Source organism: Cyanistes caeruleus, chromosome 6 (genome assembly GCF_971803275.1).
Source record: "Cyanistes caeruleus chromosome 6, bCyaCae1.hap1.1, whole genome shotgun sequence".
Classification (NCBI taxonomy): Eukaryota; Metazoa; Chordata; class Aves; order Passeriformes; family Paridae; genus Cyanistes; species Cyanistes caeruleus.
In genome coordinates this window covers 45,462,957-45,480,508 of record NC_141706.1, presented here as the reverse complement: position 1 = coordinate 45,480,508, position 17,552 = coordinate 45,462,957, and the positions used below count along the sequence as shown (strand labels likewise).

Below are 17,552 nucleotides of genomic sequence, written 5' to 3'. Positions count from 1 at the left end.
CCAAAACTGAAACGACAGAGTTTTATAAAAAAGAAGCAAGATTTCTAAGGGAGGCCTCATGCTGCCATCTACAGGAGACTGGTCAGCAGTGGGTTTTGTCCTGCTTTTGACAGCCAGTTTCAATGAACCAGCCAAGTCAAAAGAGGACTAGTAAACTTCAGTACAGAGGTATAACCAAATCCAATACGTCTGAGACAAAACCACAAGTCCCTTAACTCTAATGAACAGATATTTTGGATTTTTTTCTTGTTCTTTCACTTATCTAAGTCTGTAAGAGAAAATAACCTAAGGACTGTATTAGGAAAAAGTCCTGAGCAGCTTCTGTTCAAATTCCACAACTAATTTTTGGGGAAAAATTTCCAAAGATAAATCTGTATTACCACACACAACGTACTCAATGGATTACAGTGTAAAGGAAAACTGCCTTTAGTGACAAGAAGTTACAAGCACAGAAACCTTTCATAAAGCTTGAAAATTCAAGACTTAAGTTATAACTGTTGAGCCTCACATATTTTCACTATGTCTTCTTTATATCTGCACTTGTGTTCAGTACAAATAAATGGAAACACATGCAACAAATATTACACATGCAATAAGGAAATAAACATAACCCTAGCTTTACTGCAACTCAGGCTCTGCTAAAGTTCATTTAGCAGAACAACACTGTTTGACATCAGAGCCTACAACTTAACTAAGAAAGCCAATCATCAACCAATCTTTGCATTTGACTCAGTCTTACACTGTTATACTTCAACTTCTACTGCACCAAATGCTTTACACAGTCTGAACAGATGTTAGCACCGAAAGTAAAATAAACTTGAAGTAAGTTAAAATAAGCTTAATGATATGTTATTAAGAATGCACTAGGCTATCCCAGGTTTGAAGTCAGAAAGACTCTAAAGGTTTATTATTACTAAGCTGTGTTACCCACTGAAAGGAAGGTGAAAGACTTGAAACTTTTGGTGCTTTGTGTAGTCCAAGAGTAATTGCAACCAAGGTCTATGTTAGAGCATAACTAAACAGAAAAAAATGTGTCAATATTTATGGGTAGCACTGAAAACAACTCCACAATACTCTTGAAATCCTCACAGCTGGATCAATCTGTTAACAAGAATCCTAAATGAAACAATGAAAGGAGCTCTTTCTTCAAAAAAACACAGTAAGAGTTGGCTATTTGCAATTGGGATGACGGTCATCTTTATTACTCAATGACATCACTTCCCAATTACAAATGAGTGCAGAAAAAAGTAACTACAGAAGCAGAAAACAGTATGAACAACAAAGTGAAAGGAGAATCCTATACACAAGTGCAAGTTTCACTGTGGAGGCAGTGCATGAAATTTGAGAGGAGTACTGCCACAAGTATTCTAAGACCTTTAGCATCTGAGTGGGAAATTAAGCAGTGACCTGATTTATGTAAGACAGTGTTAACTCAGGAACAGAAATCTCTGTGTCACTGGGTAACACCAGGCTGACATATGTGTTTTCACCCATGCTGGTAGGCTATAAGTTGTCAGATGTAAGCTCATTCTCTCATCCTGTTGCAGGAGGTTACTAACTGACCTCAAACACTTGCCAAATCTGCCAACACACTTTCCCAGCTACAAATATACAAGCACATGCTTTAGTGGAAAGATTTGCATTGCATTGCAATCAGTCACATCTGTGTACAGCACTTACATTCATCCAGTCCCAGCTGATAAGCCAGGTTCTGCAGGCCACGAACCTTTTCCATCAGGTTAGCTGTAGTGAGGCTCCCCAACTCTTAAGAAGAGAGAAAAAGGTGAATTTTAACATTGTCTATCATCTTCCAGTAGCAGTTCACCTGTTTAGTACCTCACAGAACACTTTCAAGCCATACTGCTGTCAGGATCTGTTTCAGTGAACAGTGTATGTTCAAAATTCAACCTGACTCCACTCCTAATTTTATCATAAGGAGAAAGCCATGACTCAAGTTCATGCTTTAATCTGCCACCATTGCAAAGAATAATTTAACCCATACTTTGGAAGTTCACACTGTAACATTAATAATGTGAGTTGAAGCACATTTCTTGGAGCAAGTCAGAATTCATTCATCTCCCTTTCACTTTGTAGCCATGACACGATCGCACATACCCATCCGTAACTCGCGAGAGGCAGAGCACGCTGCAGGATGTTTACTGCAAACTAACAGCTGCAACATGCAGCAAGTGCACATGCTAGCCAATCCTTCTGTAACCTGCCCGTACAGCCTCACCATTGCATTAGAGCTCCTGGATCTGTGAGGGAAGATGCACATGTAGTGCATCTCTGAACAAGTCAATCAACATGTCTAAGCTACATTCGGCAACTGAGCTGAGCCCCTCCAAAATGCTAATTCTCAAAACACAGGAGACACTTGCTGTACTTATACAGTGATAAAAAAGGCTAAGCAAGGTGACTGAAATATGCACAGTGTTACACTGCTCGTTTTGAAAAATCAGCCTGCCACTGACATCTGGAGAGGCTCTTGGAAATAACTGGTTTAATGAAAATGTCTATCAATAACAAGATAAAGAGACTTCTGAGCTGGAGATTCTGCAAATATGATGGCTAGAGTCCCTCAGGCCATAGGGCCACCACCAGAACATTTAAAAAACAAGTCTTTTAAGCCTCTTAAGTAACTGCTGAATTCCCGTCTGCTTTGGCAACCTCAGCTCCTGCCTGCAATATTCATACTCACCCTTCAACATATCAATATCGTCATTTTCTAATTCAGCCATCCACTTGGGAGGAGAACTTGTAATGGGCTGTTTTGAAAAAAAAAATTGGAAGTTCATATTCAGAAAAGTCAATTTTTAGAACTACACAATGAAATATAATCTGTATTGAAATCTAGTTACATTGACAGCAAAAATACAACACTGTGCTCTGCAGAGCTTTTATGTTTAATCTTATTTTTTTCCCGGACATTTTATAGTTAAAAATGCCATACTACCATTCAAAAGCCAAAAATCAGTACAGAAAATATGATTTTCTTAAGTTTAAAACCCCTTGTTTCTTCCAAAGTATAATTCTCATACACAGTAAACTGCATAAGGTATAAAAAGCAAACACATATATAAAAAATACATTAAAATAAAAAATTATATTGTAGCATATACTGGAGTTATTACTGAAATACGGTTCTTTGAATATGTAAAGACCGCAAGAGAACCTGCAGCTCTACCATCACACGGAAGGAGGAAACGCTAAAGGCAAGGGAGCGCTCACTCACGCTTTTGAAGGAGGCGGCGAACTCGGCAACCCCGGGCACTGGGAAGAGAAAGCAGAGGTTGGCGGGCGGTGAGCGCCTCTGCGGGCAGCACCGCCACCCCGCCCGGCCCCGGCGGGCCCAGCCTGGCCCGTGCAGCTGCCCCAAGGAGGCCCGGCCCCGCTCGGGCTCTCACCACCCCCGCCCAGCCCACCCCGAGCTGTCAGACTCGGGGCCGCGGGCCCGCCGGACTCACGCTGCTCGGGCCACAGGTCCGGGGAGGCGCGGTCCAGCTTCTCGAAGCTCAGCAGCGAGGCCTCCAGGTCGGCGCCTGCAAGAGAGAGGGGGTGAGGGGAGGGCGGGCAAGTAGCCGTGCGGGGGAGCGGCGGTGCCGCCCGGCCCTCCCGCCTCACCGTCCGCGGGAGCCGCCATGGCGCGCGCTTCACGTGACCGGCCGCGGCCGAGCGGGAGCGGCAAGCAAGCGCCGCCCCCGAACCCCACGCGCCGCTCTCGCGGCCGCCGCGGGGCCGGGCGGGGCCGGACCGCGACGCTCGGAGGGCGGCTCGGCCCGCTCCGCCAATCCGCGGCCCGGCACGGGGGGCGGGCCCCTCGAGGGGCGGGGCCGGAGCGGCCGCTGGCGGCGATTGGCCGCGAGCCGCGCTGGGGCGGGGCCCGAGGCGAGGGGCGCCGCCGGGGCCCTCGGAGCAGCGACCCTCGGTCGGGATGGCGGCGGCGGCGGCGCGCGGAGTGTGGGGCGGGCGGCGCCGCGTGGCGCTCAGGGTGAGGCGGCCGCCCCGGCCCGCGACGGCTCCCGCGGCTCGGGGGCGCAGGGGGTCGCGGCTCACCTGGTCGGGACCCCGCGGGGGTGTCGGTCCCGGGCGGGGAGCCGCCGAAGGGGGGGTTGGGGGGAGGTGCTGCCTGACCCGCCCTGAGGTGGTCTGTGCTTCTCCCCGGTCCAGCTGCCGCGGAGAGCCAGTGCCCCCTGGATCACCTCAGTCGCCGCGTCCTTCTCTTCCTCGGTGGTGAGTGCCCGTCCCGCGGAGCGGAGCCGGTGGGCGGGGGAGGGAGGCGCGGGAGAGCCCCGGGCGCGGCCGCCGGAGCCAGCCGGACACTTCCCTCGGGTCTGCTCTGCTAAAACCGTTCCCGCCGCCTCGGCTGGAGCCCCGGTGGGTCCGGGCGGGTCCGGTGAAACAAACATCGGCACTGCCCCCGTGCTCCACGGGAGGGACGGAAAAAAGTTGCATGTCCGATTTGTCAGACTTCGGAGCTGAGCGGTGGCCGCCCGTCACCTCGCGTTACTCCTGCTGGCTCTGGACTGGCCTCATGGCATCTGTTTGCTACTGAGAGAGGATCTGGTTTCCTTCGGACAGTATCGAACAGCTTTAGTTGTTGTACTGCCTTTTTTCCTCCGCTGTCTATGGCTGCACACACTCCGAACTCCAAACCAGGATTCCACAAATAGCCTGCTTTACTACCGTCCATGTTTCCACAGCAGGTGTATTCTTTACATAAAAAAGGTGGCGATCTTATGGGAAAAGTGCAATTAATCTTAATTCAGCATTTCCTGGCTTGCTTAAAATATTTTTTGTTGCATGTTCAATTTTTGAGATACCCTTTTTAAGCAATTTGAAAAAAAAACATGAATTCCATTGCACAGAAGTCCGTGTGGGTCACAAAGCACTGTAGCTTGGAGCTCCATACATGGCACTGAGGCTAATGGAGCGATTGATAGCCATAGGAGTTTGTCATTCTTTACACCAGCACTAGACCAGCAGCTTTTTTGATAGGAAACTCAGTCAAGGGACTCAGATTTCCTGTGCTTCCTTCCACATTCTAGAGGAGATTGTGTTTTCACAGGCACAAAGTTCTGCCTCTCTTCCCTAGCTGTGATTCCAGCTACATAATCATCTGCAACTTCTTCATTTTAATTCTCTCCTAGTGTTGCTTTCCAAATCATTAGGTCTTGCTTGGCCATTAACAGACTTCTTTTACACTTCTGATCCTAGCTTTCTCATTTCCAAGCCTTCCCAATTTGTTCCAATTAACATTGCTGCTCAATTTTTCATTTTCATCCACTTTTCACTGTTATTACTTGTCCACCCAATACCATTTATGATCCTGATTCTTCCTCTGATCTCTTTCTCTCCATTACACTTTGGATAGCATCCAAGTTCTTATCTCCCTTTCATAATTCCACATTATAATTTCTTCAATTTTTGCATAATTTGGGTTTATATCCCAGTTCCGTTGATCTGTTCCATTTCTATTTTTCATACAGAAGATCCACTTCCCCTTTCTCCTACCTCTTCTCCCCAAGTTATGGATTTGTGTCATGATTAACTGGTTCTTGCTTTCTCCTAGATCTCTCCTTACCTCCCACTGTCAACTCCTCTTTTCTAGTTTCTTAATTTATACGGTCACAATTTGTTTTCCTGCATAGGCAACAGTTTTGTTGCCTAGCTAATGCTAATTACAACTTTTACCTCTGCTTTCTCTTCTGTTCAATGTTTGCCTGAACTCCTTATTCCAAACATTCCTTGTTCCTCCTCTTCATCTGAGTGGGAAAGTTCTGTTTTCTGTGCTGCCAGCCAGGACAGTCCACAGATGCAGGTTCCTTGCTCTTAGATGCAAGACCAAGCAGGGGGTGGGGAAAGTCCAGTTTTCTGCTGGAAGCTATGAACTGCAGAGATGAACCTGCTTAGTGGCTTAATGGGAAGAAGGCACATGGAATAGTGGTACAGTCTGCACTGAGTTCACAGAATTCCCATGAAGTGAATTATTAACTGTTTCTTCTCAACATTTATGACTTGCTGGTTTTCAGGTTTTGATTAAATAGATTTAAATAATTCTGAACCTAAGCAGAGCAATGTATCTTTTCTATAATTGCTTATAAAAAGACTTTTGGTCATTTTGGTGTAAAGTGAGAGAAAAAGGGGGCAGAGAGCACTTAGCTGGGTCCTGCTGTGGAGGCTGGATATAGACTCTCTAGTGGTTCACACAGCAGTAAATGATGAAGGCTTGCATGTAATATGGCACACTGGTATTTAGGCACATTGAGACAAAAATAACTCACTGTCCAGTGTTTTGACCTCCACAGCCGACAACCAAACTCTTCATTGATGGGAAGTTTATTGAGTCCAAAACTACTGAATGGATTGATATCCACAACCCGGTAAGTGAAATGGTCTCAGCTTATATAAATAGTGATCACTGTGAAACAAAGGTCTGTGCCTCTCTTCAGGGGTGTGACAGAAGAAAATCATACATATATTTCTTGAGAAAGGTTTAGACATGGACCTTAAGGTAGACTACAGCTTCTCAGTTTCCTTTTCACGTGAAATGTCAGTCTCAGAAAAGTTACTATCTCCTTTACCTCCCTCACATAGTAAGCCCCTGATCTCCAGAAAGGAGATATACTTTTTTATATGTATGGCTATATTTTTTTTTTCTCATAGAAAGGCTTTGTGATGAGTGTGTCAGATTTCTGAAGGGTGTCTTTCACTCTGTATATGAAATCAACTGGGTGTGATTTGATGCCAGCCAAATGTGAAATCCTGATAGAGACTGATATTACTCTCAGAGTAAAAAGGTAAAAAATCCTAACAGTTGAAGCTCCTCTCCATTCAGAGAGCTTCTATCTGTGACCCGTAATAATCACAGAGAGGTTAAAAGTTGGATGCTACACAGTGCAAAATAGATAAGTGACATTTGTATTGTCATACATACTCGACCAAAGACAAAATGGAAATGAGGCTGCACTCAGAATTCTGATCCTTCTGGCCTCCCTAATAAGCATTTAAACAGCAATTTCTAAATCTTCTCTGTAAAGCTCTTATTTTCATTTGTTTTGTGGAAATGATCAGAGCAGCAAGCTATGATCATAAAGCTCATTTGGCCTCTATTTAGCAACCAGTGTTCTTGTTCAATTTTCTTCCTCTTGTTTGGAGTAGTTTCTCTCTTAGTGATACATCTGAAATTTTTTATCATGTCAAAGCAGACTTAATTTTTAAGAGAACATTAGAAGGAGGTTAAACTGGCAACAAGCTTGAAGTTAAAATACTGTAGAACTAAGGTTGTGTGTAAATATAGTACTTTGGCCTAGGGTATAGTTAAGCTAACATCAGTGGCAATTGCACAGTCATGTACTGCTTTTCCCAAAGGAATATTGCCTCATTTAATGTGCAAGAGGGACAGCCAGATGAACCAAGATGATAGAGAGGGAAAAGACCACAGCCCACAGAAACTTTTGCCTTATACTCACTTGAAGTTTCAAGATAGACAAGTCACTTCAACTCCAGCTGGGAAATCAGCACTGCATTTGCAGTTTTCTTAGTGCCTAATTTAAGATACTTGGAGTGCAGGTTTTCAGAGCTACTCCAATTGTAGCCCAGGCCTTTTGTGAGTAGTCGAGGAAGGCATCTCCTTTGTGTTCTGCCCTCAGAAGTATAACTCCTTGTAGAACAAGAATATTAGGTGAAAGACGCTTGAATGATTGGTGGGGACGGATGGGAAAAGTTGAGTTTTGATACAATTTGTTTTCTTTTTCAGGCCACAAATCAGGTGGTTGGCCGTGTACCAAAAGCCACAGCCAGTGAGATGGAGGCAGCTGTGGCTTCTTGCAAAAAGGCTTTTTGGAACTGGTCAGAAACATCTGTTTTGAGTCGCCAGCAAATCTTTCTGCGTTATCAGCAACTCATCAAAGAAAATCTGGTGAGACACCATGGCTGTGTGTGATGGCTATGGCTGAATGCATTGCAGCTGATTTTAGGAACTAAATTGAGAGACTCAGGGTTTACAGGGTTCTTGATGAGGTGTTGCCGTTATCAAGGAGCCAACTGAGACACTGCCCATCAAATGGTAACAGAGAGGCAGCGCTTCTTAGGGAATATTATTCTGAATTTGTCCCTTTACCAAGAGACCACAGAAGGAACTTTGATGGAACCTGTGCCAGTTGATGAAGACAAGTATGTTACAATATTTTTGGGTTTCCCTGATTGCTTTTTTGGTGTGAATGTGGTGTAATACCTGAAAGCATTAGAATACAATCCACCCTAGGATGATTTTTTTCTAAAAAAAGTCTAAAAACCTATGTGGCTTATTGGCTTCTTGTCTGCAAGGAGCAAATCAGTCAGTATAGGTTTTTCTGTGTTCTGTTCAGTTTATTCACTGTGGTGTTCAACTCTCTGTTAATTCTGTCTTATCCTTGCACTCTGTTCCATGGGTGACCACTTTTCTAACATTCGTAAACTTTGTGTTTTCCATTTTCAGAAAGAAATTTCCAAACTCATCACCTTTGAGCAAGGGAAGACCCTGGCTGATGCTGAGGGAGATGTTTTCCGAGGCCTCCGTAAGCTGCTGGCTCCTCCTGTTAAAAAAGGGGGTTTAAGAACCCACAGGAAGGGATGAGGTCTCCTGAGCAACTGATGGCCCTGTACATGTTGATCCCTTTATAGCTCCCTACTCAAAGAAAAGTGTAAATTGTAACTCCAAGCTGAAGAGTTTCCTTAGATAGATTATCTTTAAATGACTTCCAAGTTGTTAGAGTTTTTTGTAGGAGCGACTGAAAATTACTGAAATTTAAAAGCGACTGAAAAAACTTCTTGCCTGTGCTCAGATATCTAAAGTTGAGTCCCAGGTAGTACAGTAATACTATACATATGCATTTTGTACCAGGGCTGTTGTGTCTGTGCTCCTATCACAATCCTGTGTAGTGTGATCAAGAGAGAATCCATTCATAGTTTGTTCACAATGCTTGGCAGAGGGGTTTTCTGGAGCACAATGTGTTTTAAGTTGTGGGAGAAGAGGCTGGAAGAAAGAGGTGGGTCAAGGCAGTAGTGAAAAGGGAGTTTGGGGACTAATTGTTAACAGATCATCCAGCAGCATATTGCCCTTTCTGCCACAGAGGTGGTTGAACATGCTTGCAGTGTGACATCCCTCATCCTTGGAGAGACCATGCCCTCCATCACTAAAGACATGGACACTTACACCTACCGCCTGCCTCTGGGTGTGTGTGCTGGGATTGCACCATTCAACTTCCCAGCCATGATTCCTCTTTGGATGTTCCCCATGGCTATGGTTTGTGGAAACACCTTCTTGATGAAACCATCTGAGCGTGTACCAGGAGCACTAATGTTCCTTGCCAAGCTGTTTCAGGATGCTGGTGCCCCTGATGGGACCCTGAATATTATCCACGGACAACATGAAGGTAATACCAATCCTTCCTGGGAGATGATGAGTGTATGTGTTGTGGTGTGTGTTCAGTGGGAGGTACCAGTTGGAGAGTCTGAGACTGCTGCTGTTAGATTTGGATAGATGCTTCAGCTTCATTGATGAAGCTGAAAGGTGAGTGGGAGATTCTCTGTCACCTTGCACCAGGTTTTTCAGGAGATACAGTGGAAAAAATTTTGGGGATTGGGGTCAGAGTTCCCAAGGCATGTGTTCAAATTCTATTTAGCAACCTAAACTGCAACTGAAATAAGCAGATAAATCATCTTGGTTTTGCAAGGAAGCCTAAACAGGAATTAAATGCTTCACTGACTATACAGTGGATGCCAGTATCCTGGTTCCTGACATGCTATTTTTTACAGCACAGAAGTAGCTTCAGGACACTGTGATAGAGAGAACAGTAATTTCACTTTGACATTGCTCAGACACCCTGGGAAGTGCCCAAAGCATAAAGAGATGTAAGAGAGCCAGGAGTATGAAGACAGGGCAGGAGTATGTGTGCTAAGTTGCACAGGCAGGCTTTCAGGGAGCTCAGATGTAGGAAACGCAGAGGCAAGAATTTTGACAAGAAAGATACATAGATTTAGCACTGTGGGGATGGGGACAGAGCGTTTGTGCACCACAATTATAATGTATTATTTCCTATTTGAAGCTGTGAATTTCATTTGTGACCATCCGGATATCAGAGCAATCAGCTTTGTGGGATCTAATCAGGCTGGCGAGTACATCTATGAGAGAGGATCCCGGAATGGCAAGAGAGTCCAGGCCAACATGGTAATGTCCTGAACGGAGCACACTTTAGCACATAGACTACCTCTGTCACCTGTGAATGTTAAGAGAGACCACACCGCTCAGCAGCAGAAGCTGACTTTGCTGCTGATAGCTAAGTGATAAGGCTGCACTCCTGCCAGCCTGTTGGTAGCAGAATCATAGCTACAATAAGAAGTCATTGCTGGAGGGTTAGAGAAGAAGTAGTCTGGGGTTGTTAATAATGGCAGAGTGGGTGTGTTTTTCAGGGAGCCAAGAACCATGGTGTGGTGATGCCTGATGCCAATAAAGAGAACACCTTGAACCAGCTGGTTGGAGCTGCTTTTGGAGCAGCTGGCCAACGCTGCATGGCCCTGTCTACAGCAATTCTAGTAGGAGAAGCTCAGAAATGGCTGCCAGAGCTTGTGGACAGAGCCAAAAATCTACGAGTAAATGCAGGTACAGACTGAGATAATTTTTACAAGGTATTTCACTTCTGTACAACCATAGCTTTTTAGCTTATCTGCCATACCTTTGTTGTGACCCTTGGAGCTATTGGCAGCACAGGTTTGATGTGTAGGGGTAGGAGCTAGCAGATTGTCTGGATTGGGAAACCCAGCCCTAGACTTGGAGGTAGGAATATGTTTTCAGCTTGCTGGTGGGATTGTGATGCAATGTTTACAGGATCAGTCTTGTTTTAACTGGAGATTGGAGGTTAAATCCTATATTTAACTCATACCTGCCATTTATATATCAACCTCATTGCAAGATCCTTCCAATCTGTAGTAAGCATACAATAAAAAAGGAAAATAGAAACAAGTACTTTGGAAAAGCTAGGCTTATTAATTGTAGGGGAATCGTATTTTGTTTATATTCAATAAAGTGCTGCAAAGGGGAAAAGTTTCAATCCTGAGAAGAATCTGTTGTTGAATTTCTCCTCGTGATTCCTTGTTGATTATTAGAGCTGCAGGCTATTGTTCCTGTTCATCAGTATTTCAAATCTTTTTTCTGTGTCTCAGAAACATCAGGATTTTCAGATTTTTCCTGCCAGTGTAGTTATCTCCCAGATGACTATGAAAAGGAAGTTGTCAGAGTTAAAAACTTAATGTCTCTGCCTCTTCACAGGAGACCAGCCTGGAGCAGATCTTGGGCCTCTAATCAGTCCCCAAGCTAAGGAACGGGTTTGCAGTCTGATTGAGAAAGGAGTAAAAGAAGGTGCCAGCCTTCTCCTGGATGGACGTAATGTCAAAGTGAAGGGTTATGAAAATGGCAATTTTGTTGGACCAACGATCCTTGCCAAAGTCAAGGTAAGATGACCAAAATCAGTGTTGGTAGGTTTATACTGCAGGGTCAGCTGAACAATGAGTTAGCCGAATCAGTCAGTAATCAATGATCACCAGGTAGAAAGGCCATAAATGGTTCAGCCTTCCCTTGCACAGTGTCAGTGAAGTACTCATTGTAATGCAGACAGTAAAAGCATAAAGCACTCTGGAGATGAAATGTGGTGCCTTCCTGAGTGTACTAAATAGAGGACAGGGCATGGAAAATGGTGAAGAGGTAAGGAGGACTGAAGGATGACCTGTGGCGATGCAGTACGATCAGCAGTCCTAGGAATATCATGAGTACTAACAGCATGTGTGTTTCTTATATCCTATTTACTACAGTATTTTTATTATATCCTTTATACAAGCTGCTTTTTCTGCTGTTTGTACTGGCAGCCAAACATGACTTGCTACAAGGAGGAAATCTTTGGGCCTGTCCTAGTGGTGCTGGAAGCAGACACTTTGGATGATGCCATTGAGATGGTGAACAATAACCCCTATGGGAATGGAACTGCAATCTTCACCACCAATGGAGCCACAGCTCGGAAGTATTCTCACTTAGTGGATGTGGGGCAGGTATGTTCCAGCAAGGGTTGTTGCTTTTAGCCCTCACCATTTACAGTGGGTAATCATTCAGCTGTAAACACTGCCCTCTCAGCCAGCAGTACCCAGCCTCAGATATAAGAAACAAAATGCAGAAGCTTTTGGAAGGTGTTCTTGTGACTAATATGGCAACTTTCCTTTGGTGTAGGTGGGTGTCAACGTTCCAATCCCAGTACCTCTGCCCATGTTTTCTTTCACCGGCTCTCGTGCTTCTTTCAGAGGAGACACCAATTTCTATGGCAAACAGGTAAGTTTCTGATTCTGAGTACTCTACTGGGTTGAATTGTGATAAATCATGTTATAAATGGCAATGGGGAGATCGTCATCAGACATCATTAGTGAGGAGACTTTGAAGCCATTTCAGCCAGGAAACTGAAAACCAGCCAGTGATCACAGCACCATAATGCATGTCACAATCATATAGTCCATTCCTCTTTCTTTTTTCCTTAAGTAAAAAAATGCAAGTATTAGTAGATTTGAGAAGGGAGCAATAACTAGCAAGCTTTCTCACAGAATCAGAATCTTCATGAAACTGGTAAAAAGAACAGGTTGACAAGAATTGTTTCCACAGAAGTAAACTCAATCCTGTTTAGATAAAGCAAAAACTGCTTGATATACCACTAGTGTAGACCTGAGGAATTCATAAGGCCAAATATCTGATCTGTGGATCTGTCCTTTCCTCCAGGGAGTGCAGTTCTATACACAGCTGAAAACGATCATTTCTCAGTGGAAAGAGGAAGATGCCACCATTGCCAAGCCTGCTGTGGTTATGCCAACTATGGGAAACTAAACCAGCCTTTGCAGATGCTGTTCCTGGTGCCCTTCTATGCTGCACTTCCCAACTTCATCCTGACTGTCACCCTTTACTTGGGAATGAATAGAAGCTCCTTTGTCTCAAGGATCTGTTACTGTGCAGATTGGGCAGGCTCATGTGATGTGACCCACGGTCTGTTGCTGTCAGTGGTTTTTTTTGGTTAGCTGAACTAATTTTTTTCCCTACAACCTATCAAAGACTAAACAACCTTATCTAACTGAAAGGGCAGCCACTGAGATTGGTCTTAATTTGTGTTTCTTTCCAGACCCCATGAACTTGAACATTACTCTGGTTTTCATTTCAGTATCTTTAGTCTTAGTGACTCACTCATGGCTACGTCTTGTAGCAGGTTTATTTACCTCTTTATCTTGCATATTAAGGTTCTGAGTTCACCTTACTCAAAGATGACTACTCATTTTGAGTGACATAACTGGGACATCTTGGTTGTCTCATAGAAGTGACTTTACATACAATGAAGACAGCAAATTGTCAGTCTTTCACCTGTTGAGCAGTTTCCAAAACACTGGGAACTTGCTTTGTACGAATTTTTCAGGAAAGTGTATTTGATTCCTTGTCTGAGGATGAAAGAAATTTGTGTATGGTACAGTGACCTTCACTGTGCCTCTGACAGCTTGAAAACTTCTGTTCCTGTTCTGTCTGGGGCTTGTATGCTTAAGCTTGCCAGCAATTCCATTATACCTGAAAGTTGTTTTCTGCCTTTTCACTATGCTAAAGGATACAAGCCTACACGTCCTGTAACATAATGAAACAGTGGAAGCAGAAACATAACCATGTCTATGTATTTTTGTGTCACAGCATCATGTGCGTCTGAATAAAATGGAGCGTAAGTGGAGAGGTCAGTAGGAAGAAAGAACACAGTTTTTTAATCAAAAAGCAGCCAGGCTTTGTTGGTTTCCTGTCCTGACTGTAGCTGTATTTCTTGTGTTGGTTGATTAACTCCTTGTTACATTTGCTCAAACACAGTCATGTACTCTTGGGACTGCAAGTTCCTATTGCTAGAGAAGAGTAAGGTTTGGTATATATACTCTGGTTTTAAGAATCTGTGCATTTGGAGCTGGAGAACCTATATTTTTATTTCTGGTTCTTGAAAGATGATGCAGCTATGAAGGATTTGCAGGGATCTCACTCAAACACCCATGAAAAATAATATTCTTCTAATGATTGTAACCATTACTTGTTCTAATTAAACAATCTGAATGTGAACACTTTGTATCCTGCCTTCTGGTAAAAAATGCCTTGTAACTGACAGCTCTATATTAATGCAATTGCTGTGCATTCACTAATTTGTTTGTATCTTGTTTTTTGACTGCTATACTCTAGAGGTAATTCTCACCTTGCAATTTGATTACAAATTAAAAACATGCTCATATATTCCTGCAGACTGTGACTGTTCCTTGGTAAGACCTTATATAGGTGTGATACTGATTTTATTTCCCTCTTCACAGGAGATGGTCTGCAACTCCTGTAACCTGTGTATACATCTTCGTTTTACAGTATTTCAGGGACCTCTGTACCAGTTTCCTCACACAGTATTTCAAGGAATGCCGTGTTTCTGTTTCCATGTACACATGATTTGATCACAGAACCTCTTAAGCTTCATGTAAATAGCTTTACTACAAAATGAAAATACATTTTCACCAACTCACACCAACACTTTATACACAGGGTTCTTACCACTAGTCCAAATGCTAGTGCTTTGTACAGGGTCTTGCAAGATCCTGGCTTGGGAAAGAATGAAGTCTTTAAAAGGGAGAAAAAGAAGTATATTTCAGATGGATTTCAGACACAGAGTCAAAGCAACAGTGCAGCAGACAGGGAATCTAGAATTCACAGCCTTACTCAGAAGCTAAGTTCCAAAATTAAAAGTGCAGATGAGTTGCTAATTGCTGGCTGCTGTTCATGGAAAGTGTATAGCTACCTTACTTGGTCTGTGCTGTTAACACCTGAGTATGTGGATCACTGCAGACAAGGATGAATCTGATAATGTGGTCTGCTGTGTAATAAATATTAGTTTGGGAGAAGTATTTTCTGTATTGCAAAGGTAAAATATTCTAAGTAAGCCAGTATTAAGACACTGGCATCCACTCTAGCACCTAGGAAAGAAATACTAATTAAGAGCCTCTAATACTGCCTACAGTCATTTACTTTCAAAATGCCTTAATTTTCTTTCTAATCAGCATTGCTATTCTGACTTTGCTGTTGTCCTATTAAAACCCATTGTATCTTTCCTTTAGAAATTCTAAAATCCATCTTCTCCTGGTAACAAAAGCAGTCTATTAGCAAGGTTACCTGTACCCTGAGGAATAGCAAAACTATTACTGCACTTTCTCTAGATATCTTCTACACCCCTGTTATGATCTTTTCATTTATGTGCAACCATCTTTATTAATTATGTACATTTCCAACAGTATTTTTACGCAGATAGTTTTAAATAATTGTACTAGCAATACAAATCTTGTGTGTTCCCTTTTTAATAATGAACTGCCTTTTTTAGATCAAGCTGCAGATGCTATTTGATCGTGATTTACCTGCCTCATCTCATTGCTGTTATCACTTTCCGCTCATCTGTTTATTCTCCTTTTTATTTAATATGACATAAAAATAAGCTAAATAATGTATCTTCTATGTTATACAAAAGTATAATCTGAAGCATCTCATAATAAATTTTTTAGACTATTGAAATACAATTTCATAGTCAACCCTTTGAATATTATTAAAAATAGTTTCTTGCTTAGAAGGCATTGAAGTCTAGATTTTGAAAGCTATTTAATACACATAAGTCCAAAAATTGTTTTGAAATGGCTTAACCACCTCTGAGAATTGGGCCCTGTGACTTCCAGGGATTTTTTTTCCCTGTGTATGTCAAGAAACAGGCTCCAATCCACTTCCACGTCCATTTTGGAAAGTGGCAGCCTGCCTTTCCAAAGGAAGTGTCTCACACCTTTCTTTATCTTTATGTATAAATGCCTCCAGGGGTCTGCTTATGAACTTTATCTGGTAATTTGATGTCTGAGTATTACATTATGGCTTGTGTGTTTGACTGCCTCACATCTGACAAGCTGTGCATGCCAGAACCCCACCCTACCTATTCTTCCCAGGTAAGCTGACATTGCTTGCCTTGGAGTGTTACCATTAGCATTAAAGTTGTAACTGAGTTGGTATCTGAAAATCAGGCATATGAGTGTTCATCATGGTCCACCCTCTCTGATTCTATGCTGGATGCAACATCAGCTGCATAGATTTTGCCTTTTTAATCAAAACTCACTGTGCTAGCTGAAAATGCATCTCTGCATGATAATGGACTTTCACAATCACAAGAGCATCCTCTAGAAAACATAAACCTTTCCCATATGAGAAGGCTTAAGGGGTCATGAGATTTTTTTTTTTTGCATGAGAACTGGGTCTAAATGCCTGCAGCTGAAAGATCAACAAAACCCCAAATTTTAAAATGAATAAAAAAGTCCTCACTTTTTTCACACAAACGTTCATGTGCATATAGATACACTACTATAGATCTTATGTCCCAATTCATAGCTTATATTTAAAGCTGCTTGAACTTTGAATTTCCAGTGTAAGCCATATTTTAGGTATCTCTAAAGACATGCTCCCATATTTCTTATGCAGACAGCAATGAACCATAGAGTAAGTAAACTTTTCATTATCTGGCTGTGAGTATTTGTACTTTTTAATACTGGGAAGTTTGCTTCACAATACTCTTATATGGAAATATACTTGGGGAGTACTACTGTCACAATGGACATTATTTACTTGTTTGGTAAAGATGGATAGGGATCCATTAATGACTGAACAAAATAAATCCCAATGCACTGAGCAAAGATAATTCTCCTGACTTTTATTATTGACCTTAGCAGTACCAAAATTTATTTCCACTTGTTTTTCTTTTAATACAATACACAAAGATCTAACAGTATAGTCTAGTGCATGTAAAAAAATCAGTATATGGTGTACCAACTTTTTCAAAAAGTAAAAATACCACACACCAAGCCACATAGCTAGATTCTTATATTAGATTCAGAACTTACTGGAATCCCTTGACATGGGCATGTGTGGTTCTTTTGAAGCAGCCCAGTTGAGTGTCCACCCGCTGAAGAGACAAAAGATTGCCATGGATTTGCCCCTTTCATTTGGACAAAAAGCAGTCACAAAACACAAGGCGTTTTTCTCATGTCCACTTACTCATACCAAATTTTTCAACTTTTTTTCCCCTGAAAAACATGAAGAAGATAAATGTATTAGAAGAAAATGTCAAAGGTGTATCATTCATGGATTCTGTATCTGTAAACAGGTTTAAAATTCTAGCTCTGCATTGTTCTTATTCAGCTTTTCATAGCACATAAATTTAAAAAATAAATGTGAGCACGCAGTTGTGGTTTCAACTTCTAAACCTATGTCTCTCTAAACTAAATAGAACAAACCAAATTATTTCTGTTCTGTTAGTGATTATAAATACTGAGAGGGGAACGCCTTGTACAAACATGTATTAGTTTCAAATACATTGTCCTTTCCTCATCTCTCCTGTTCATACATAAAAGGGTCAATACATAATTATCTCTCTCAGTTTCAGTCTCCCCCTTCTCCAGGGGAGAGG

General features: G+C 42.5%; 2 protein-coding genes across 12 annotated transcripts in view; one reads left to right on the top strand and one right to left on the bottom strand.

The window, feature by feature from the left end:
* The window catches only part of LIN52 (lin-52 DREAM MuvB core complex component), a 42,914-nt gene extending 39,144 nt beyond the window's left edge, over positions 1-3,770 (bottom strand). For 6 of the 11 annotated variants that reach the window (XM_086895264.1, XM_086895266.1, XM_086895267.1 and 3 more), the window contains exons 1-5: positions 3,625-3,754; positions 3,468-3,542; positions 3,176-3,273; positions 2,702-2,768; positions 1,681-1,764 (exon numbers count right to left, since the gene is read on the bottom strand). In XM_086895264.1, the coding sequence (XP_086751390.1) occupies positions 1,681-1,764; positions 2,702-2,768; positions 3,176-3,273; positions 3,468-3,542; positions 3,625-3,643 (343 nt within the window). In that variant the 5' untranslated portion in view covers positions 3,644-3,754. Of the gene's footprint in view, positions 1-1,680; positions 1,765-2,701; positions 2,769-3,175; positions 3,274-3,467; positions 3,543-3,624 lie in introns of all 11 variants that reach the window. The other 5 variants (XM_086895272.1, XM_086895270.1, XM_086895271.1 and 2 more) reach the window with 4 other exon arrangements.
* Positions 3,771-3,859: 89 nt separating this feature from the next.
* Positions 3,860-14,322, top strand: ALDH6A1 (aldehyde dehydrogenase 6 family member A1). The gene is made up of 12 exons (XM_086895209.1): positions 3,860-3,991; positions 4,171-4,233; positions 6,309-6,383; positions 7,760-7,921; positions 8,480-8,558; positions 9,114-9,416; positions 10,089-10,210; positions 10,453-10,642; positions 11,309-11,490; positions 11,902-12,081; positions 12,257-12,355; positions 12,794-14,322. Exons 1-12 carry the CDS (start codon positions 3,935-3,937, stop codon positions 12,896-12,898), a joined length of 1,617 nt encoding a protein of 538 aa, XP_086751335.1. The 5' UTR covers positions 3,860-3,934; the 3' UTR covers positions 12,899-14,322.
* The last annotated feature ends 3,230 nt before the right edge of the window (positions 14,323-17,552 follow it).